At 34.2% G+C, this 24,231-nt stretch overlaps 1 protein-coding gene across 1 annotated transcript in view; it reads left to right on the top strand.

Moving 5' to 3' along the window:
- Nucleotides 1–24,231, top strand: part of EPB41L3 (erythrocyte membrane protein band 4.1 like 3) — a 108,805-nt gene that overhangs the window by 60,541 nt on the left and 24,033 nt on the right. The window contains exons 5-12 of the mRNA XM_044666769.1: nt 954–1,029; nt 3,861–4,079; nt 4,478–4,565; nt 9,256–9,408; nt 12,873–12,970; nt 13,730–13,905; nt 16,767–16,987; nt 22,090–22,653. Of these exons, the coding sequence (XP_044522704.1) occupies nt 954–1,029; nt 3,861–4,079; nt 4,478–4,565; nt 9,256–9,408; nt 12,873–12,970; nt 13,730–13,905; nt 16,767–16,987; nt 22,090–22,653 (1,595 nt within the window). The remainder of the gene's footprint in view (nt 1–953; nt 1,030–3,860; nt 4,080–4,477; nt 4,566–9,255; nt 9,409–12,872; nt 12,971–13,729; nt 13,906–16,766; nt 16,988–22,089; nt 22,654–24,231) is intronic.

Genomic DNA, 24,231 nt, shown 5'->3' with positions numbered 1-24,231 from the left:
TCCTCCCCAGAAAGAATGTAAAAGTATAATATTCACATCTAATTAATATCTGTGTCCCTAGAACAGAAGTCTACAGGTTGCATGAGGCCCATAATACTCCCAAGTACAACCCAGCCCAGATTAAAAATGTAATTGTGAATTATTTATCAAAATGAAGAATACAATAAAGCAAAGATTATATTACATTTTAAAACCAAGTCAATATGTCGCTCACAGGTATCCTTATTATTGCTTAGTGGCCTCCATTTCATATTTGGATTTGACACTATTGCCCTAGACCACAGTCTTCAGGAAGGCACAGATCATATCTTTTTGTGAGTTGCAATACAGAACATACCCCTTTGTAGGCAAATTCCAATTTGAGAATTTTCCATATATTTTGTCTCTTTTTTCTCCAAATGCTTTCTACCATGTGATGTCATACTGATTTCCTTTGCCTATATTATCAAATATTGTGAAAGCTTTTGACCCAAAGTGTATGGAATCCCAAGATGTCTATGAATGGATTTTCAGGGGTCTGTAAACTGTAGCATATAGTATTATTTCCATAATTGTATATCAATACAGTTGGTGTCCTTTGTAATCCTATGTATTTTTTACATTATAAAACATTGTTCTGAAAAGGGTTCTAGCCATAATTTCTGACAGATTGCCAAAAGGGATTATCACACACAGAAATAAGAATGCCCCAAACTCCCAAAAGAGTGAAAAATAAATCATAAAGCTCAAAGCAGTAATTTTTATTTCTTGTTAGATTCTGCTAGTAAAAATTTTGAGGATAACATTAGAACTGTCAAAAAATCCCTGAGATTTAAAGAACTACCTTTATTGTCCCTATTTTTTCATAGATAATCTACAGGTTTCTAAATGTAGTTGCTGTGAATAGATGCTAATTTGGTAAGATTTGGAACTATAAATGGAAAAAAATTCTGTGAACTTCTGTTTTTCTGCAGGTGGTGCTTGGCAGTTTTCATTTAATGTGAAATTCTACCCACCAGACCCTGCCCAGCTATCTGAAGATATCACCAGGTATTTGAGAAAATAAATATGAAGGTGTCAGGCACAATGGGAGGATAGATCTTCCTCTCAAGTTCCCTCGAGAACAACTTTGCTTTCAGATAAACTAAGTCAGCCACTTTCAGTCGGCAAACTGATGGCAACTAGCTGATTAAAAAAAAAACAACAACAAATGATAACATTGTCACAGATGAAGAATGTTCACTATTAAATCTTTGATACTGTATCGATACCATTATCTGCTTTAATTGGTGGAATATATATGTAATATAATATATAACATTATAGATATATTATATATATTAACAGCTGACTTGTAATATTGCCACACTAGGGTTAGATAGACTTTACTTTTTATGTTCTCCCCTTTGTTTTAGTATACATAGTTATGGATAAAAAGAAGAGAGAAAAAAAAACAAACAGAAGCATTTTTCTTTGGAAAGCTACAATTTATACTGTGAATAAAACAAGCACTTGACAGCTATAAAACAGGTTTTAAGATATAAAGAAAATGTCAGATGAAGTATTTTCATTCTATACTATATTCCCCCAATCCTGAAATAATAAGAAGTAATAAGACTATTTGGATCACCGTGAAAAAAATGAAAAAAGAAAGCAGTTAGCATTCCTCTGGAAAGAAAGAATAAATATTTTATTTCAATAATTATTCCAGACTGATAAGTGCTGAAACTGAGCAAGTGTCCTTTTGCTTAATCCCTTTGCTTTATTCAACAATTCTGCCCTGTCTCCTTCCAAACTCATATTTGCACCCTCAAAAGTTTTGTATAACTTTGGACCACCATGCTTCTGTTTTTCTCTAATAGCAACTTAGTGCTGGTCCAAGTAATTACATACTATGTGATGATTATCTCTTGCCAATGGGAGAATCTCTGTGGAATTTTCAGATAGAGTTGAATACTTTGCATTTCCCCATCCAGAATGCAAAGAATTAGATGAGAAGAGTTTTGTTTCATGTGATAAATTAGAATATAAATAAAAAACTAGCTTTAAAATAGTCAAAGTGAAGCAGTCATACAGGGTCAGTTGATTTATGGCTAGTGACATTGTTAAATTTGGATTTGAGAAAGAATCCATAATTCCACTGCATATTTTGATAAGTATTTATGTAGTATATCTAAATATTCAAAAATCTTTTTAAAATATGGTTTATATGAAGAATACTGGAAGCACCAACTTTTCCAGTTTCTAGATATTTAGAAGCAGAATATCAGAATCACAAATCCATAAGAGATATTAGAAGTTCATCTGATCATCTATTTCTAAGAAAATTAATTCTTAAATCACCCAAGAGAGAAGATCTGATCAATATGTACATTAACAACTCAGTATTTGTGGATAAAAATACAATGCATTTTTACTTACACACTTGTTCTGGAAATCAACGGTATTGGCAATAGTAACAAATACTTAGAAATATTTTGTTGTGATTTTGTATTTATAAATCATAAAATAAGAAGAGAATCTGTATGAAAAGACATTTCTTTTACCATGGTAAAGTTACTTGGTGAAGCATTTGCAATGCTCAAATTCAAAATAAAAGGTTTTCTAACTTAAAGTTCATTGTGTTGAGAATGTCATCACATCAATATTTATCTTTTTAGATTTCAGGAAGTTCATCCAAAACCCTGATTGAAATCCATACTATGAAAGCTAATTATACTCAATTAGTTGTAAATTAGGAACATAAATGTTGATTTACATTTTTTAGCTACATAAGTGTTGCCAGGGTGTCACAAGTAAGACTTTTGATGTCCTTAATGAAATAAAACCCCTTCACCAATCATTGTTAGTCCTCACACCAAATATTTCTATAAAGTATGTTCACACAGATCGATGAATTCCTTAAGGAGATACTAGTGGAACAATGGCAGCTAGTTGGTCCATTGGATAAATTCATCGGCCTGAATCTTTCTGACTTCAAATCTGGCCTCAGACACTAACTGTAATTTTTAGCAAGTCACTTAACCCTGTTTGCCTCAATTTCCTCATCTGTAAAATGAGCTGCAGAAGGAAATGACAAACCATTCCAATATCTTTGCTGAGAATACTCCAAATGTGGTTATGAAGAATTGGACTTTACTGATAAATGACTAAATAAGGAAATATTTCATATGATTCCTTCAGTACATATATGCTTTAGTCAAACTGTTCAATTAATGTCCTCTGTGCAGCTGACTCAATGGACCTCTGATTATACTTTGTAGTAAGATTAAGTTCATTAATCCATGTGTAAATACACTCACAAATTGTTCTTGAAACACAGTCCATGATTATGTCATTCTTCAAATACTGGAAATCATGCCGAGTTATCAGTGATTTGAACTTTTAGTTGCTCAGGGGCAAAGAATAGTCTTTCATTAAATTTATTGAAGTCAAACCTGAGGCCAAAGCGTGACTTTGACTTACTTTCAACAAAGCATTTATCTTCATCTACATACTAGCATGTTTTTAGGATAATTTGTATATTTTAGAAAATATATTTAAATAGTTCTCTAATGAGTTTTTATTTAAACCTTTACCTTCCATCTTAGAATCAATACTGTGTTCTGGTTCTAAGCCAGAAATGGTAATGACTAGGAAAAAGGAGCTAAGGGTCACATAACTAAAACGTGGCTGAGAACAGATTTGAACCCAGAACCTGCTGTCTCCAAGCCTTTTTTTTTAACATAACATAGACATTTACTCTTTGTTTTAGAGCACTGTGTGTGTGTGTGTGTGTGTGTGTGTGTGTGTGTGTATACATAAAGAAAAATTTGTAATGGGCAGTGGAAAATTCGTACAATCACCATATCTGTTTGCTTGTTATTCCTTGTCTCTGGAAGGTACTACCTCTGTTTGCAGCTGAGAGATGATATAGTATCAGGAAGGTTGCCATGTTCTTTTGTTACACTTGCCCTCTTGGGATCTTATACTGTTCAGTCTGAACTTGGCGACTATGACCCAGATGAATGTGGAAGTGATTATGTTAGTGAATTCCGTTTTGCACCAAACCACACAAAAGAACTGGAAGATAAAGTGATTGAACTACACAAGAGCCACAGGTGAGTAGTCAAAATACTTAAAGCATTTTACTTAGGTTCATATTGAGAATGGGAATAGTTTCCAGATAAACTCTTAATTTCCCAGACAAGTATAGTTCCAGCCCCCAGGAAAATTAGTCATCTTTGGCTGAATAGACTCTGTCTATACTATCTCTGACTCAAAATATTAAAGTATTTAATTTGAATTTTTATCTTAAATTCTTTTCTCATTATTCTGCTTTATGCTTTCAGAACATCTCCTATCAGTCCAGGAATACGTTTTGCTATCCAGAATTGTATAGGAAAGACCTAATGCCTTAGATAATGGTTTGTTTAGTGGATGGCCAATTAGCTAATTTCATAGAAAAGACTTCTCATTTATTGACCATGTTTAAACTTTGGGTTTCTTTCTTCTTTAGGGGAATGACACCAGCAGAAGCAGAAATGCATTTCTTAGAGAATGCCAAAAAATTATCGATGTATGGAGTTGATCTACATCATGCCAAGGTTGACATTTTTATTTACATTTCTCTTTCCCCAGACTGCCCCTGCAAAATTAGGACCCAAACATTGGGTTCATAAGATGGGCTATCATCCCTCACCCCATTCAAATTAAATTCAATTTAATGGACTGAAGCATATAATATGGAAAAGTGATCTATTCTTTGAGAAGCAATAACTCTTTCTTTTGGAAAACTACAGAAAAACCAAACTATACTTTAAAAGCAAAAAAAGTATAATTACAAATTTATGCCAGTATTTTTTCAAGCTTTCCTCAGGAATAAAAAGTCTTTAGTAGCCTAAAATGATTATTGAGTAAATGTGTTTTCTTGGGTAAGGCCAAACGTTTAGCATAGTCCCTGTATGTTTGGATCTTACATTCTTAGTTTTTGTAATATGCTATGTGATAGATAACCAGACAGATGGGTATACCAACATAATCATATTTTTATAGATAAATATTTAATTACTAACACAATAGAGAAAATATCAACACATTGAAAAAGAGTTTATTTGGGGAATTTTTTGTATAATGTTTTCCAGCATCACATGTTTTCCATCTCATGACTTCAGTGAAATTAAAATCTAGGTGATTTATTAGTTGCCAGTCAAATTGCCTTTTCTCTGCTTTCCTTGACACCTTTGACATAATAGAAACTGTTGACCACCACTTCTTCATTTACCTTTCATATACTCTTCTTGTATATTTTCTACCTTATAGATCACTCTGTGTCCTTTGCTAACTTTTTTCTATCCTTTCTTGAAGAATATTACAAAGCATCATTCCTTGGAATTGTACTCCTTTTCATTTTTTGGAGAAGAGCTGAATTCTTCCCCCTTCCTTTGCCATGGTCCTTTGTGCCTGGCACATTGCCTTACATGTATTAAGCACTTAAATGCTTGATCAAGTAAATTGTATTGAGTTCTGGACTCCATATTTTAGGAAAGTCATTAATTGAGACAATACAACCATCTTGGGAAAGGACTTCAACTTTATTTTTTAAAGGATTGGTTGAGGAACTTTGGCAAATTTAACCAAAAGAAAAGACTTAAAAGGGATATGTCAGTATTTTAAGTGATGTTATGTTGAAGAGATAGTAGATTTACGCTACTTGCATCTAAGAGGACGTTAGGGCTGCAGTGACTAGTGCTGGAGCTGGAATCAGAGAAACTCATCTTCCTGAGTTTGAATCTAGCCTCAGACACAAATAGTGTGACCTTGAGCTAGTCATTTAAATCTGTTTGCCTCAGATTCCTCATCTGTAAAATGAACTGGAGAAGGAAATGGCAAACTATTCCAGTAACTTTTCCAAGAAAACCCCAAGATGGGGTCAAGAAGAGTCAGACACAAATGACAATAACAAAAACGAATGCTCACAATGGTACTAAAGATTGCAAATTATCTTTAAAAAGTGAACAGAATCAACAGTTCTATAATTTTGTCATATTTGATGTTAAGCATTTCTAGTAGCATAAGGTTAGGTATTTAAACTCTATCCTCTTACCTGATGATCCTCCTTCAGTACTTCCTTCTTGGGCAATCTTAAAAATGCTTATCGGTGATAGGTGTCCAATATAAAGCTGTTCTAGAAAGAATGATGATGAAGGGTATTAAATAAATATTTTATTTAAAAGAAAACCTTGTTCAATATTGCCTCCCAAACAAAATGTTCCCAATGTGAATCTCTGTCTCTAGTCATGAGGAAACTTAAAGCTTCATTGTCAAGAACAATGAAGCTTTAAGTTTCTTGTGGCAGGAAGGCCTAACCAATGAGTATACATCATGGCTTTTTAGGAAAATGGCATGAATTCTTCTATGCTTGTGGAAAACATGTTTCCTTATTCTTCTCCAAATTACCCATAGCAAATGTATACTGCATAGTCAAACTGATATAGTTTATGAGATAGATTAGATAGATATTAGAGCATTCCTCATCTTTGGAACAAACACTACTGACTTCTTTTCAAATTGTATTATGTATTTTGAAACATATTTGAATCATATTTTAATATCCTATGGTCAATTATGTCCCATAAAATAATGAGCTATCCAAGGGAAGCAACACATTTTCAGTATATAGAACTATTTTAAAGTGATAAAATTCTGTTTATAACCTTACATTTTCTTTCAGAGGGAACAAAAATATTTTTCTTTGGATTCAGGGATTTACTTCTATACCAGAGATTAAATAGGTAGTATTTCCCTAAAGTGGATAGCTTAATTTGTTTCCCAATTAATTTAAAATTTTTCATATATTCAGCATGCTTTTTCATTTTCAAATATTTCATTACCATCTTTTTAAATATACAACCTAATACCAAATATCTAAGTCCCTCAAAGGTGAAATAGATTTTCATACAATAGAATTTTGTACAGTAGAAAAAAACACTGAACTAGCCAACAAGAGGCCTAGGGTTCTATATCTCAGCTTTTTCCTCAGTCCAGCCTCAGTAAAATGTTGTGTGACAAGAGGCCAATTACTTTTACTTTCTAGGATTTAATTTCTTCCATGCAAAAGGATGACCTTGGAGTAGGTGATAAGTTTATTTCCTGTAACTGAATTTTCATACATTAGAGGTGTCTAAAATGTTTCACTCTCACACACATTCGTAAGTAATATCATTTCAGTGGGCATTAAGATTGACCTTTCTAAAATACTGTAGGTAGGAGATACCAGGTGCCTGCCACATAGTAGGTTTTTATAAAAGTCTCTTTGCTGAAATGATAATTAAAACAAGAATTGTAAATTGAGAATAAAAAAATCATAAAATGATACAATTTTCATATTTGTAAAAGTTGTCAGAGACTCTCTAGTCTGGGGTTCTTAGCCTTTTTTGTAGATTTCTTGACAGCCTATGGATTACTTTCAAAATTAATAAATATGCACATGTTTTAAAGGAATATTACCTTATTGAAATATAGTTATCAAAATATTAAAAACAAGTTCACAGACTTTTAGGTTAGTCCATCATCTGGTATAACATATATGCCCAGAAATGATCCTCTTTTTTTAATTTAGCTAACAAGTAAACAGAGTTTTTCCCGAAACTTTCCAATAAGGGGAAATAAATTTTAGCTCACATTTGTATAGGATTGTAAGGTTTATAAATAGCCTTAGACACATTATGTCATTTGATTTCTACAACTGTGTGGACCTTTGTTTATTTAATAAGATATAAAATAATTTTCTGACTTTGACAAGAAATGGATATCAAAATAAGGTTTCCTTTTAAGATATGTGTCAGCCCACAATATTTTTAATGATTTCTCCTCAGAAAATAACCACATCACTACTACAAACCCTATATTTACTCTCTGACCTCATTACCATGTAGCTACATTGGTTAACATCATCTGAAACAGAAAATAGAACTCAAAATAATACCAAAACTTTGTCCAAGTTTCTCATTTGGATGATGCTTTGGAACACACTGAAATCACTAATCACCCCTAGTGAATCTAGCTTTATAAGATTGTGTATATGAGATACTCATTGCATAAAGTAATTTAAATGGATTTAGGCTAAGATTTTTGGGCTAAGATTACCTTTCTTTATAATAATTCCATGTTATTGGAAGAACTCTAGAGCATAATGGAAGAGTTGTCCCCCAAGGCCCAGAAAGTTTGGATGATCATCATGATTTAACTCTTCCCTTTCTCACAATAACTTTAGAAGTATGTGGGAGTGAGGAGGAAGTGACTGTCAGCTGTTGATAAAAATGATCTGAGATTCTTACTTGTGCTTACTTATCCATCACCATGGTAAAAATCAGTAAAGTTATCTTCTACACATACTTCAGACTGGCTTTTTAAAAAATTGTTCTCCTCTTCCAAGCTATTTTTATTTATCATTTTTATTTATAGAAAAAAATTGGGGTAGGGAACTGGGGAAATTTGCTCTAGTGCCTAATCCTGGCCCTTTCAGTGGGGGACTAACACTTATTAAAATCCCTCACAAGAGTCCAGCGCCTCCTTGTCCATATGGCCAACATTTCTAGTGAGTTACCAGGATGCTTAGTAAATGTTTATGACTGTTTACCTTGAAAGTCTAATATGCAGGATTTCTCTAATGAGAATGTCCTCAAATATATGAATCTATGATGAGAGTTTAATTGCGGTACTCTAATTTATAAATTAATCCTCTGAAAGGGTTATGTAGTATAATGAAAATGGACACTAGATTTGGGGTCCAAAAGCTTGGGTCCCAGCTCTAGTATCCCCATGTATTAACTTTGGGACATTGGACAGATCACTCATTCTCTCTGAATATCAATTTCTTCATCCATAGAATGGATAATATAGTGTTTCATCAATTACCATGCAGGTAGGTGAACAGAACATCGGATCTGGAGCCAGAAATTCCTTGGTTCAAATCCAGCCTTTAGTATGTAATAGCTATATGAAGTCAATTTACCTCTGCCTCAGTTTCCTTAACTGTAACATAGCAATGATAAGAGCACCTACTTCCCAGGATTGTTGTGAGGATCAAATGCGATAACAAACACTTTGCAAACCTTAAAGTGTTATATCAATGTTACTCTGTCATAGGCTTGGTTTGAACATTAAATAGATGATTTATGGGAAAGCCCTTTGTAAATAGTACACCACAGTGCTGAATGATGATGTTGTTAGAGAGATGAAAAAGAAAGAAACTGACATCATATGTTTATTATTTCTATTGTTTTCCACCTACAGGACTCGGAAGGAGTAGAAATTATGTTAGGAGTTTGTGCAAGTGGTCTTTTGATATATCGAGACAGACTCCGAATTAACAGATTTGCCTGGCCAAAAGTTCTGAAAATTTCTTACAAAAGGAACAATTTTTACATAAAAATCAGACCAGGAGAGGTAAGCAAATATATATTAGCATTTCCATTGGGCAAGTTTTTGATATCATGGGATAGGCAAGTTAAATTGTAGCTTTTCAAAAGCTTTCATTGCTGATATATTTATAATCAGTTCCAAACACCTAGGAGGATTTATTGTAGTTCTGATAATCAGAAATAAGTTAAATATTTCCTTTCATTTGTGTTCTCTTGTGTACTATTACTTCTATAGTATAACTTGTTTATAAGATTTTTTTTCATAAAATCACAGATTCTCAGAGTTCAAAGGGACTTCTGAGATCATCTAGTTCAACTCCAATCAAAGATTTCTTTAACAGCATACCTGACAAGGAACATCCATTTTTCATTTGAAGACAAATGATGAGGGGACACCCATTACATCTTGAGGCAGCCCATTCCACATTTATGTAGCTCTAGTATTTGTAATCTCTAAACATTTCTTCTGATTCTATCATCTAGTACCAAGTAAAGGAAATCTCTTTTTTTTCCTATATGATAATCATTTAAATACCCAGACTGCCATCTTGTGATTCTAATATCTTTTCTGAATCTTCTCTGACAGTCTTATTTTTCTAACAGTTTCATTATTAACTCTGCCTTTTCCCATCCCTCATTCCTATTGATTTCTATGAAGGGTTTTATACCACCAACCTCCTCCTCTTCCTATTCATTTTCTCTTTCCTTGACTTCTATGATACTACTCTCTCCTAGTCCTCCTACCTATCTGACCATTTCTCATTCTCTTTTACTTTTAATTCATTCGCTTCCTGCTCTTTAATCATATGTGTCCATGTCCTTTGTCCCCTTTTTTTTAATAGTCTCAATCTTGTTGATCTCATCTACTCAATTGAATTCAATATATTTTCTCAGTTGCACCCCAGATGTTTATTCAGCCCTTATCCCTCCCTCCTCAACTCTATTTTCACACTACCAACTACCTGTTAGGTATGTTCATCTAGGAACTTCATTAGAATCTAAAACTCCTTGTTCATTATGGAAATAATTATCTCCAGAGGTGGGTTTTGAACATCCATTCTTGCTTCCTACAATCAATCTTCCTTCTAGACCACATCCTATCTAGATTATTCTCCTAACTTCCCTGAACTTGGCATTCCATCTTCTCTCTCTGCTTTTATAAAGTCTTCCCTGCCTGTAATCTTAATTCCATTCAGAATTTTTATCTTCCTTGAAAATTCAGTTCAGGTACCACATTCAATGCAAAGCATTGCCCATCTTCCCCCACCCATTCCCAGGAGGCAGTGCTCATTCTGTCATAAAATTACTTTATATGTGTTTATCTATATACTTGTTGTATCCCACTCCTGGCCACAAACAAAGATAATATAAACTCCTTGTGGACATGGACCAGTATCGTTTGTTTTTTAATTTTGTTTTGTTTTGGTTTTTTCTGGTTTTACTACCCCCATTGCATGGCATATTTTTTGACAATAGTCTTAGCTTAATAAATAATTCCTGAATTATATTGAATCTAGGCTATTTTTTCCAGTGGTCTCTGTGACATGATTATTAAGTCTCCTTACCACTTTAGTCACTTTTTTAGATATGTTGTAGTATTTTTCCTAAAACATTTGTTATTATAGTGATCAAATATAACAGATGTAATATTAGTAGGATATAGGGCAGTAGGACTAAGATTATCTCCATTCTGAAAACCGTCCTATTAATGAGGCTAAGATCACTTTTACTCCCTCATGACCTTACATCATTGACTCTCATAGTGCTTGTGGTCCGCTAACAACTCAACATGAATTGTCGTTTACGCATAACTGTTTTATCTACTATTTGCTTTTATTTTTGGACTGTGCGTATAGGATTTTACATGGAAATTAAATTATATATATAGTAAAGTATACTATATGTGTGTGTGTACACACACACACACACACACACACACACACACACACACACACTATATCAGTACTAGCTATTATCACTATCATTTAATCTTACTAGACTGTCCATCATTCCAGCCCATCAGGAACTTTCTCAATTCCAATTCCAATTTTAAAATATATCATATTAGTGATTTCTTAGAACTTTGTGTCATTTGATGATTTGGCAACCATTCCATCTATCTTTCATCCTAGTAATTAGATTTCTTCTTAATTGAATGGAACTGGGCCAAGGACAGAAGTCTCATGACATTCATTAGAAATTCTCTTCTGTGTTGAAACTTATTAATCACTATTTGGGGTTCCATCAGTCAATTGCTTCTAAGTCTACTTAACTAAACAATCTTCTATCCTATGCATATGCTAAAACTTAAATATATTATGCCTCTGGAATTCCTCTGTTCTAACAAATTAATTATGTGTTTAAAGGAAATAAGTAGCCTGAAATGCCTTTATTTTCCTGTGACACAATGATAAATTGATAATGGTTTTGTGATCACTACTTCACTTTATAACTATTCACCATCCTTGAATTTCAGTATAATTCTGTACCTAAGTGAAGATTCAAGGTTCATTAGTAATTTTCTGTTTTCAGAATTATAAATTCTGATATCAAAGAAGCCCTCCATTTTCATTTTGATAGTGGTCCATTTCGTTAGAAAGAAGCAGAGAATTTGAGTGGAAAAAAAGATATGGAGATGGGCAGAGGCACTCCAAAAATTTATTTGGTGAAAAGGTGGTGACAGATGAAAGATATTAATATTTATGATTACTGCCCCTTGGTGGTCTGATAGTAGCATCATCAATTCAATTCAGTGAAGATCAAAATAAAATCTAGATACATGAAGGCTTTTTAAATTTCATTGAAATGTCCAGAGGGTACCCAAGTCATGTGCTGAAAACTACAAAAATTTTGGACCAAAAGAAAACAACTTTGAACTTAAATGAAATAGAGACCCAAAAAAATTCACATTTGGCAAAAATTCAAGATGATTCAAATTGAACCACCAAATCAGCAGGATATATGTTGTTGGGCAAAGACTGCAATTAAAGAATTTCTCAGAACCCTCAGGAATTTTATTCATTGACTAGATGAGTACTTATAGAGAATTGGACTATATCCTTTAACTGAGCATTCTGAACTGATTGTAAGAAGATAATATCCAAGCTTAGCACTCAGTCAACAAACATTCATTCAGTCAGTGCTTAAACATTAAGGGTACAAAGAAAGGGGAAAAACCCAATAATATAAAATTATGATTTGTATACAGTAAAATTGAATATTTGCTGGATGAAGATCCTTAGATCCTCTAATCTTGCTGCATAGAAGAATAATTTAAGGAGGAGGTATTCCTGTGAAATTTGGCTTACTTAAAAAAATATAGAAGAGACATAAATTTAGTGGGTTAAATATAAGTATATGAGGATTCTAATGATCTTTACAAACTCTTTCCAAGGCTATTACATGTTATAGAAATTATTATATACAAATTTGTATGGAAAAAAAGCAATGTTCAATTGAAGTGGTTCTTTTTTTTCTTCCTTCACCTAGTTTGAACAATTTGAAAGCACCATTGGGTTTAAGTTGCCAAACCATCGAGCTGCGAAGCGTTTATGGAAAGTGTGTGTTGAACACCACACATTTTTCAGGTAAGTAGAAATTATTTTATATCTGTAAAGGCTTAACCTAAGAAACAAACTGTAAGCAATTAATTATACCAGGGAAGATTTCTTGGAGAAAGAAATACATTTAAAATTCAGAAGTGTGCATTTCTCTACAACTTAAAAAGTGGTTTACAAACTTAATTAGTTTGGGGGCTCATGTACATTTTTATACTTGTTTCTAACACTTTTACAGCTTTTTATAGTTCATACCCAAACCTTTTTCTTGACACTATTTCTAGACCCTCTTCTTTCTCTTTTCTATAATATATTGACTCATTTTCTCAGATTATCCCTTCCATTCAGTATTTCTTTGAAATTTACCCACCACTACCTTACATTCCAATATCTCCTTCTTACTCATGTAATAAAGAAAGAATCTCTGCCCAAAAAAAAACAGTACATGAAACCTGACATGTTGTCTTTTGGGAAATAACTGTTTTTGCTCATTAATATCACCTAATTGCTTTTTGCTCTTCAAAAAAAAAATGACATTAGAATTTAATTGTACTTCTCTAATCAGATCAGCAGTCTTACTTTGATGTTTATAGAATAGTTTGTTGAAACTGAAAAAGAATCTGTAGTATTTCATTTTCCATGAGTGGGTGTGTGTTGTGTGTATGTGTGTGTGTATGTAAGACAGACAGACAGAGACAGCGAAAGATGACAAGATTCTTTTTTTCCCTAAAGTTGATTTCTTTTAATGACAGGATTCTTAATAATCATTTTTTCCTTGATATTTTTTAGGCTCTTATTACCAGAAGCACCGCCAAAGAAATTCCTTACCTTGGGTTCCAAATTCCGCTATAGTGGCAGAACACAAGCCCAAACAAGGAGAGCTAGTGCACTGATAGACCGACCAGCACCTTATTTTGAGCGTTCTTCCAGCAAACGGTACACAATGTCCCGCAGCCTGGATGGGGGTAAGAGCCATTGATTAACTCACTTCATAATTAGTACTTGTTATGATCAAGATGGGCTCAAGAGTCATGTGCTTTTTATAAACTCGGATTTCCTCATCTTATGATAAAAGAAAATCTGTTTGTGTATGGCTGGGTGACTGCAGCCTCAGTTTTATTTTCCAGTATCATATAGATCAAAATGTACACAGTGGGTTGTAGGAAATGAAGAACCCATGGTGGGATCTCCATTGGTAGACTAACCTTTTTTTGAGAGGCATGGGATCCTATTGGACCTGTGAATTCATTGGTATAGGGAAATTCTCTCTGCCAATGCATATCTGTGTACCTGCATTGCAATTTATTGTTTTATAGAGTTGCAGGGGAGAAGCTAAGTAAATCTGTCCAATGTCACATATTCAGTATGTATTAAAGGCATGACTTGAACTCAAGTCTTCTTGATTTCAAGGCCAGTTCTGTATCCATATCATTTATGCCTCTTAGTCTTTAATGATAACTCAAGAAAATTCAAGAGAAAGGTGTACTGTAACACCAAAAAAAAAAAATATAAAGTCAGTCATATAAGTAAAGTTGGTCTACTGCAGGCCAACATTATATAAATCTTTGGAGAAAGGTTATTGATAATTCCAGAAAGTAAATACTGTTACATGTGTCCTTGCTTTTAAGTAATGAGTGTAATTTAGTTTTTATAATTGACTAATAATGGCAGATAAAAATGATCATATTAGGCTTGGTTGTCTACTATAGAAACTATGTTAAGTGTTTGAAGTTAATTTTATTTGTGGTTAATAAAAGAATTCCTTAATATCCAAACTTAGGGACATTAACTACTATTGAAGCTTAAGTCAAATGAATATATGGTGAAATTTTGCTGGTATAAATTGTTTTTAAAATTCCTTTTATTATATAATACGTTACACATATTATAGGTACTTTTCCTTCCTCTCAGCAATTTTCCCCTCTCCCTCCACCCAACTGCTGAGAAAGGGAGATATATTGTATATATTCCTCAAGGAACTCTAGAAACAATGTTATCCATGTTAGAAAAATCAAAATAGTTCAGATATGGTTATTGTTAAATTGGCTTTGATATTCTACTTCAAGATACATTAAGCCACCATTGGTAGCATTGTTTCTGTGTCCATATTTCCATGTTCACATTTCAAAGAATCAACTTACATTTGCACTTTTGGAACACAAACCTATTCCCAAATTGTGGCTGAAATAATTGAATATAGATTAGAATGTCCCATTTTTCCCCTAGCTGATAATACCCACTTCTCTCTGATTACCCTAATAGTCTCACTTGTCTTTTCAAATCATAGACTCTGAGTTAACTCCTTTATGTTAAAGATCTAAGAAATCTATGTCATTAAAGCCATGTCTTTTAAATTTTTATTTCACCTTTTTATATTTGTCTTGTTTCTTCTTAAGAAAATGTGTTTGTTTCGATTGTGGTTGTAGTAATGATTTTGGTATGTTGTTTGTTGCTATGAGAGGGAAAAACATTGTCAAGTATATGTGCTAATAACATCCTATCTCTTCCTCTCCCTGCCCAAAAATGATGTTAGTATGTCTTGTCTCTCATGGATTGGGATTCTGCTGATTGCAAGCTGGGAAATGCATGATGAAGCATAAATTGCTTTTTTTGCTTAGCTGCATTGTATTTAAGATAAGAAATCCAGAAAAATATCTTGAGTTAAAAAAAAAAACTTTTTGAAACCTTTTAAAGGGACTTTAAGATTTGGGCATACTCTCTGTGAAGTAAAGTGAATTTTTTTAAAAAAAATCACTTTAGTGAAGTGATTTTGCCATTACAAGGATTGTAAGAATCCCTTTCCACTATTTTGTTTTAGTATCAACATTTTTTTAAAATCAAATACCAATTGCAATTCATTTTTTTCTTTTTTCTTTAACTATTGTGTATTTGGAGACAAATTTTGTTAAGTGTTGATCAATTTTATGTTATTCAAGTCTTAAAATAATTAGTATTAAATTTTTGCAATTTAATTGGGTCTTTTTGGTTCAAACATTTCCACAATAATAAAAGGATGTTTCTTAACTCTTAGATGCTCTGCATGCATTGCATTTGCATGGCTTCCATTTAGCACCTGTCATGCTTCCCCAATGCAATACAAATGCCTGCAATGCCTCTCATTGCCACCAGGTTACATGGCAATGGAGATTTGAATGTTTCTAGTCTTCATTTAATCACTTACCACTTGTGATGTTCATCTCTGGCTAGATAGTGGTGTTTAATGATCATGATGGCTTTAATATTTTGAGATCATGTTTCTATGTATCCTGGAGAAATTGTATTTATATAGTACTTGTTAATGAAAGATATTTCCAAGAATATATTTCAAAAAAAAAGTTTTTGCCATCTTAACACCAAGTCTTGGCCATAATATTGAAACAAATGTGTCCTCTGAAAATTACTAGCATTGAATGGGCTGAACTCTAGGAGTTGGCTGCTTGGTATCTGATGGTCCGTAAATGGACTTATAGGAGGGGTCAACTGAGGCTTTTCCTCCAGTATTTCCAATTGCTTTTAGACTTTTACAGCTTCAGAGCTCATTCTTTAAAATTATTCCTTACCAGCGAGCATGGGGATTTGCTAAAATCATTCTGATTGTTTTATGGGTTAAGCATTTAAAGAATTTGCCAACATGGGTATACAAAATATAGAAAAGCTATGTGTACCCTTAGGCTTAAATATTCACTGAGCAAACTTCATCAGCCAGTTTTCCAAGCTTTCTGACATGCGGTAAAAAACAACTAATAATAATTGTGATATTGTTAACTTGCCTTTTTATGTACCATACAGAATTAACTATTTCAGATTTTTTTATATTTGCCTTTAGCATCAGTGAATGAAAACCATGAAATATACATGAAGGATTCTATGTCTGCTGCAGAGGTTGGTACTGGCCAGTACGCCACAACAAAGGGCATCTCTCAGACCAACTTGATAACAACTGTGACGCCAGAGAAAAAGGCAGAAGAAGAGCGTGATGAGGAAGAGGACAAGAGGAAAAAGACCGAGGAAGTCACTCCAGTCTCAGCAATACGGCATGAGGCAAAGGTAGATTTTTTTTGGGCTTCTTTTGCAGTTTTATTCACTGTCCTGGGGACTACCAAGTTATTATTAGAGGAACTAAGTGAAGAATGTGTTAAGTCATGGGAGGACACATTTCAACATTGGTCACATAAATGTTGTCAGCTTTATCCATTCACTTATTTTTTACAATTCTTATTTGTTTCTGAAACAATTCATTTAAAAAAAAACCTGAGGTTCTATGTAAGACTTTCAACAGCTATCCTGAGAGTGTCTCTAAAATTTATTTTATAATAATCTTATAATAATGTGAGGATAACAATTTAAGGTTTTTATTTGATTTTGTAATTTAAACAGTCATTTTCTTCAATTTGTTTCTGGCCCCATTTTCCTCTCCCAGTACTTGGTATATTTTTTTCTATTAACAAAGGTACAAAATTGTCATTCTTCTGGTTAGATGTGTTTGGTAACTTAACTTGTTTACCTCAGTTTCCTCATACATAAAATGAGCTGGAGAAGGAAACAGCAAACTACTCCTTTGTCTTTGCCAAGAAAACCCCAAATGGGGTCAGAAAGAGTCAGATATAACTGAAACACCTGAACAACAACAAATTTTGAGATAGTTTACTTAACTTTTTATATTTTCATTTGGATTGATCTGTAATTAACTAATAATTTAGTGTTTTTAAAAAACTTAGGTAATCTAGTTAAATAACAGCGTCTAGTTTTATGTCGTTTTGATAGTTTTATGCTGTTTATGGCAGCTATACAATTCAAATACAATTTGAATAATTATTTTTGGTTGACTTTAAAATATTCACTCACTTAGTTGGAAAGGTTTTTAAAGCAAGTTCTAATTATAATCACTAAAACATGTAGCAGTAGACTACATCCATTTCTGATATAAACCAGTCCACAAAATCTGGTGTTTTTTAAATGTTTTACTTGAATGAGAACTGTTAGAATTGTGGCTAAAATGCACCTGTAGATTATAACAATATTCATCATAAACATGACAAATTTATGTATCCTAAAAGAAGCCTAGACTTTGTAGGTGAAACATTTTTACCCTCTAAGACATTGCCACTGACCCAAGACTTTAAGCACACTGACTCTGTCTTGCAAAGCTTCATTGCGAGATGTTCTTTAGAAAGCACTTTGCTGGGACCCAAAACATGGACTGACCCTGAATTTTAATCCTATTTACTTGTCCTTTCCATCTTCTGTCTTAGTTATCACTTTTAAAATAATGCTTCAGACTTTTATTTTTAGAAATATTTTTACCTCAGATTTCATGAAAATGGGTATAAACCCTGATAGTTACACAATTGTCTAAAAGACAGGTAATCTTAAGTCCAGTAATGAAAAAGTTATGTTTCTTTCTATAGGCCAATGATCACTTCTTTGTACCTGATACTCTAATACAGATCAGGAAGAAGGATGGTTTTGATTCAGAAGCTTGTTTGTATTAGAAAATAGGCTTTATATATAAGATACATATTTATAAATATTTTTCAAGAATAATGAGCTTTTGTTTTCATATGGCATAGTAAGAAAAGTAGGGATTTAATTGTTATACTATAGCACAGACATTATTTAAAATATCTGTATACCTTAGGCATGACAGTATTGATGCAAGTTCCTCTGCTCCCTTCACTACTAAAGCTATTTTCTTACCTTTTAAATGGAGAAAATGACTACATTGCTTTCTTCACAGAGTTGTTCTAATGAAGATGCTTTGTAAAGTACTTCAAAATGCATTCTGGGAATACTTCCTTGAGGCCAGACTATTAGTCAGTTTTCAGAGGCATTAGTTTAATCATTATTCTAACTGCCCACTGTAGAAAAAAAATAAAAGAAGTTCAGATTATCTCACAGTTGCTGAAAATGCTTCTCTGCCCGAATGACCCAGTTTCCAGGCATCTTGCTTTCCCAGCTCTCTATATTTCCCTGAATTTGACAGGGGCAAGCCTGAGGCAGAACATTGTAAATAGGCTTCGCAAATCCAGGCTATGCACCTGTCCCTAAGTAGAGCCTCAAAGTCATTATCATTAATAGTATTGAGCTTGAAAATAAATGCTAATTCATTAATAATAGTGTCACATACATGAAAAAATGCACCAATAGGTGTTTTCCTTTTTTATGGGAATGGTCTCTTAGGCAAGCAGAAGTAAGGGAAGCTGTGTTAGATGGTAGTGTACTCTCAGTGCCTTTTGAGATAAAGACTCAAATGCCTGAAATAAAAAGTCTGCCACTGCCTGTCTGACCTAGATATCATTTTGAGACCACTGGAATCAAACGTGGCTTTCTTATCCATCACTGGAGACCTCCTTTTTTAGGTACCAATGCCCAGGTGCCTAAGATGACATGATGTTCTCTGTCATGGAATTGAACACAAGTGAAAAACTATATACTAAAAAAGTTTATGAAAATTAAAAGATATTTAGCAAACATGAAATCACTTTCAAATTAGAAGTTCTTTGTAAAATTATTACTAATTTGTTTTCAAAGTGTTATTTCCTTTGACCTATTTCAGTTGTCACAGGCTTTACCTAGGGCTGTTTTTTTTTTCTGTTTATCAGTTAAAAAACAGATTGACAAAAGCATACGAATAAAAAGGGACTATATCTCAAATCTTTTAGGAGCCAATGGTAGTTTTTCAGTTAAGAATGAAATACCAGTAACAATACTACATCAGATGATTCATTGTTTGAAAAAGCTTCTTGACCAATTTCCATCATGCTCCAAATCTTCCTTTGAGACAAAGAGAAGTAGATGATTTTTAAAAGAAAGTAAAACTGAAGTGCAGAGAAATTATATTTTGCTCAAGTTATCAATATGGTAAAACTAAAGTTAAAACTCAGATAGCATGATTCCCAGAAAGGAAAGGAATAAAATTGTTACTGTTATTGGTGTTCAGTCATGTCTAACTCATCATGATCCCATTTGGGTTTTTCTCAGCAAGGATACTGGAGTAATTTGCCATTTCCTTTTCTAGCTTATTTTATAGGCGAGGAATCAATGCAAATAAGATTAAGTGACTTGTCTAGGGCTTTGATGGTGAACCGATGGAATGTGTGCCAAAAGGGGCATGCAGAGCATTCATTGTGGGCACGTGCACCACCCCCCACCAGAATTTGTTACTAGAAAGGCAGAGGGATTCCAATGGAGCTGCTCCCCTTCCCCTCTCCACTGTGCCTGACGACATTTTTTCACATCACCCACCTCTCTGCCTAACAGCCCACCAGGAATTCTTCCTCCCCCCTGTCTGGGACAAGGTGGGAGGCTCACATTTGGCAGAGCTGGAGGGGAGGGGAGTTCTCAGGCCATTCCCTTCCCCCCTCTCCACATGTGCTGAGGACATTCCTTACTTTCCCCACCCCTCTGCCCAACAGCCTAATGCGAGTGTTTCCTCCCTCCCCTATATGGGGTAAGGCTGGGGGGGGGGTGTTACATAAGGTACTCAGTTGGAGGTGGGCAGGCATGGCATGCAGTCTCTAAAAGATTTGCCACCACTGGCCTAGGGTCATGGAGATAGGTTTCTGAGGCTGGATTTGGCCTCAAGAAGAAGAGTCTTCCTGATTCCAAATCCAGTGCTCTAGCCATTGTGCCACCTAGCTGCCTCTGAGTAGAGCATTGCTTATTCCACCAGATAATAATGAGATTTAGATAAATTATTTTTATGAAACCTAATATGTGCCACTCACTGAGCTAAGTGCTTGTTTTACAGATATTCTCTCTTAATTCTCGCAACAACCCTGGATGTTCAGTACTATTATTATCTCTTTTATAGTTGAAGAAAGTGAGATAAACAAAGGTTATAAGCCTTGCCCAAGGTCATATAGGTACTGTGTATCTAAAGCCACATTTGAACTGAGATTTTCCTAGCTCCTAGCCCTGCACTCTATCCAATGAGTCACTAGCTACCTCTGAGAAGAGCATTAGATGGCTTACAATGAGATTTAGATTGTGGGGAGGGAATGATGTCTTTGTGTTGAACAACAATTTGAACATCTAGGATCATAATCAAATGGAATGAAGCTGTCAGACATGTGGCAAAAAAGTTGAGTCTTACCTTTCATTGGAAATTCTGCACAAATCTAAAAGGTCATCCACAAAAATACCTATTCTTACTAAGTTTATAATGATTGGAGATAAGGGAAAGAAATATGCTTTGATGGGTTAACCATTACACCAGTCAGGCCAATCTTAAGAAATGTTCTTACACAGTTTTTGTAACCTGATTTTTCATACTTAATTTCTTAAAAGAAGTTGGTGGTGTTTTCATTTTAGATTAGAGTTACAAGAACCAAAAAAATTTAGACATCTTTTTTTGCAGTCAGTTTTGGAAAGTCTGATTTAGGGTATTGTTAGCTAACTGGGTAGAAATGCATTTATTTATATTGCTAGAGTGACCCAGTCATGCTAGCCTTTCATTTCAAAAAGGAATGAGGCCAGAAATGTAAAATTTAGCAGTTCACTTGATTGACAACTCAGTGAAAATGCAATGATTGTGAAAATTTTTGCATTAACATGGTTTATTTCTATTTTTAACAAGCTGAAATATCAGTAACATTCCTTTTAGCTGGAGATCAAGCAAAAGTTCTTGAAAGTCTTGGTATCTCAAGTTGTCATTATTTCTGTTGTCAGATCCACCCCCAAAGCTTTCCTGATATTATGCTGTCCACGTCATAATGAAAGTACTTTTAAAATCTGTTTTGGCAGAAATTTTGTAGTCATTTGAATTCCACAAAATCTAGAGTTGAACAAGACCAGACTCCCATGTTGTAGTTTAAAAAATATGTGTATATATTTTTAAGTTTGTGTATATATATATATATAAATATATAAAACTTCATAGACAGACTAACAAATATATTGTTTATATGTTGTTTTTTAAATTTTGTAGCTATTAGCCATTCATGACAATTTTGGCATGCAGCTTGAATATTTTTTTAATTCTGTAAACAACCCTAGTGCTAAAATTCTTGTTTTATAATTTTATACTTATTCTTAGAAGAAAATGAACTAATTACTATTTTCTTTTTGTCCTTTTTTGCACCTTTTTTGCTGCTTTCTCTTTGTCTCTTTCTCTCTCTCTCCCTTTCTCTCTCTTTGTCTCTCATCAGTCCCCTTGGCTTGGCAACAGTTCATTTTCCTTCTCACCATCTTCACATAATGGTCCCACTGCATCTCCAACAACACTCCGTAGGAGATGTAAGGAGAATGTTCAAAAAGCGTTAGGTTGTGAGCCAGCCAAAGACACTGGGCAGACCCGTGGTGAGCCTGACTTGGATTCTAGTGGGAAAGGGAAAGCTTACTCAGGGGATCAAGACCTGGCCTTTAGCTACAAACAACAAACTTGCAAAGGCGCAACGCTGTTTTCCTTCTCCTTGCAACTCCCGGAGTCATTTCCTTCTCTTCTCGATGATGATGGGTACCTCTCTTTCCCCAACCTTTCTGAAACCAACTTCCTCCCTGCAAACTTGCAGCATTACCTCCCAATTCGTTCTCCATCGCTTGTGCCCTGTTTCCTCTTCATCTTTTTCTTTCTGCTGTCCGCTTCTTTCTCAGTGCCGTATGCCCTCACTCTTTCCTTCCCTCTGGCTATGTGCCTCTGCTACCTGGAGCCCAAGGCAGCCTCCTTGAGCGCCTCACTAGACAATGACCCGAGTGACAGTTCAGAGGAAGAGGTGTGTACCTCGGCATAGAACACACTTCCTTTTTTGTGTTCAGTGCTTCAGTCCGAAACAATGTTAGACGGCTGCTTCGATAGTGGTCCTACTTTCAGAGCCTCATTTATTGTCTGTGCCAATATGTTAACAAGTTTTGTGTGTTTAAGAGTATAACATGGTCCCCGGGGTTAGGCACAACACCTTGTGTTTTGTCACAGTCTGGGTTGATCTTCCCACTTGTTAAGGCACTGTGCACCTGGCAACATAAATATGAAATCAATCCTGAAATTCCCATTAAGAGCTCTTATTTAGCCATAAATATCAGGAAAATTCTACCAAAGAAGATAAATTACATATAAAATAAGTGTGAAATTAAAGCATTTTATATTGATGTTGTGGGAAAATATTCTGATTTGCTAGTGAAGAGAGTGTTGACTCTGAGGGACTTAGCATTGACACTATATTTGAGCAGTGTCAGATCAGATCTCATAGAGGAACTCTACATGCTCATTGCCAGTCATACTTCATCAAGAGACTTGTGATAGACCACTTGAAGCTGAAAGCTTAGATGTCATTTGCTTGAGGATTAGCAAGATCAGCCCCATGTATTTTGTCAAAGAGCTAAAAAGGCAGGTTTTTTCACCTAATGATGGAGTTGGGATCCACATATCCAGACACAGAGAGAATGTCAGGGAAAATCTAGACCACCACAGAAGAGTCAACCAGTGAAACTTCAGTAGGTTGGTGAGTTCTGGAGCTTCTGGAAATGAACCTCTACATCAGGCATTCTAAGAATTCTGTTTCCATTTGGAATACGTCCTTGTGATCTAAAGGTAGTATGGGGTGAGACAAAAGATACTTAAATTAGCTGGACAGCCAACAAATTTCTCTTTCGGCCATACACTTTCTCCTTCTATACAGAAGCACCATAGTAAATTTCATTCTCAAAAAGAGACAAAAAAACCCATAAGTATAATCATTGGACTATTGTTTTTCCTGCTTAAATTCCTCCCCAGGCACCAGCTTTCAAATGAACATAAAATGAAAGATTTTATTGCAACAGATAGCCGAAATATTCCTGAGAATGTATACAATACATACAATCCATATTTACTTGTATTCTCTTAATGCATATTTTTTGAAGATATATATATATATATATAATAGAAAAATGTGTGTATCATATACATTAAATACATGTTAGATAAATCACAAAGTCAAGGCAACACAGGATGAGGAAATAGTCTTTTCAGTTTTTTTTAAAGTACATCAATTTAAATTTCACCTAACAGCATAAAGAATTATAAGAGGTGGTGCATATGCTCTTTATTAAGATATACTCTTAGTTACAAACAGATAGCATAAAGTTTGTGTGTTTTGGTAGAGGTTTTGGGAAGTTGGGGGAAGGGAAAGAGTTTAGATTGCTAAATATGAAGGAGAACACTATATCTAAGCCACATAATAGAAAGTAATTCTAGGATGTCTGTAGATCAGAAATTAATGAAATGTATTGGTTAGGGTTTTTAGCCATAAAGAACTTTTGGTACCTAAATAATGTATCTTCCCGTTAAGAGTTACCTTAAATCTGCATTAGTT

The sequence above is a fragment of the Gracilinanus agilis genome, chromosome 1, assembly GCF_016433145.1.
Source record: "Gracilinanus agilis isolate LMUSP501 chromosome 1, AgileGrace, whole genome shotgun sequence".
NCBI lineage: Eukaryota > Metazoa > Chordata > Mammalia > Didelphimorphia > Didelphidae > Gracilinanus > Gracilinanus agilis.
The sequence above is the reverse complement of the archived record's forward strand: the minus strand, read 5'-3'. Positions and strand labels throughout refer to the sequence as shown.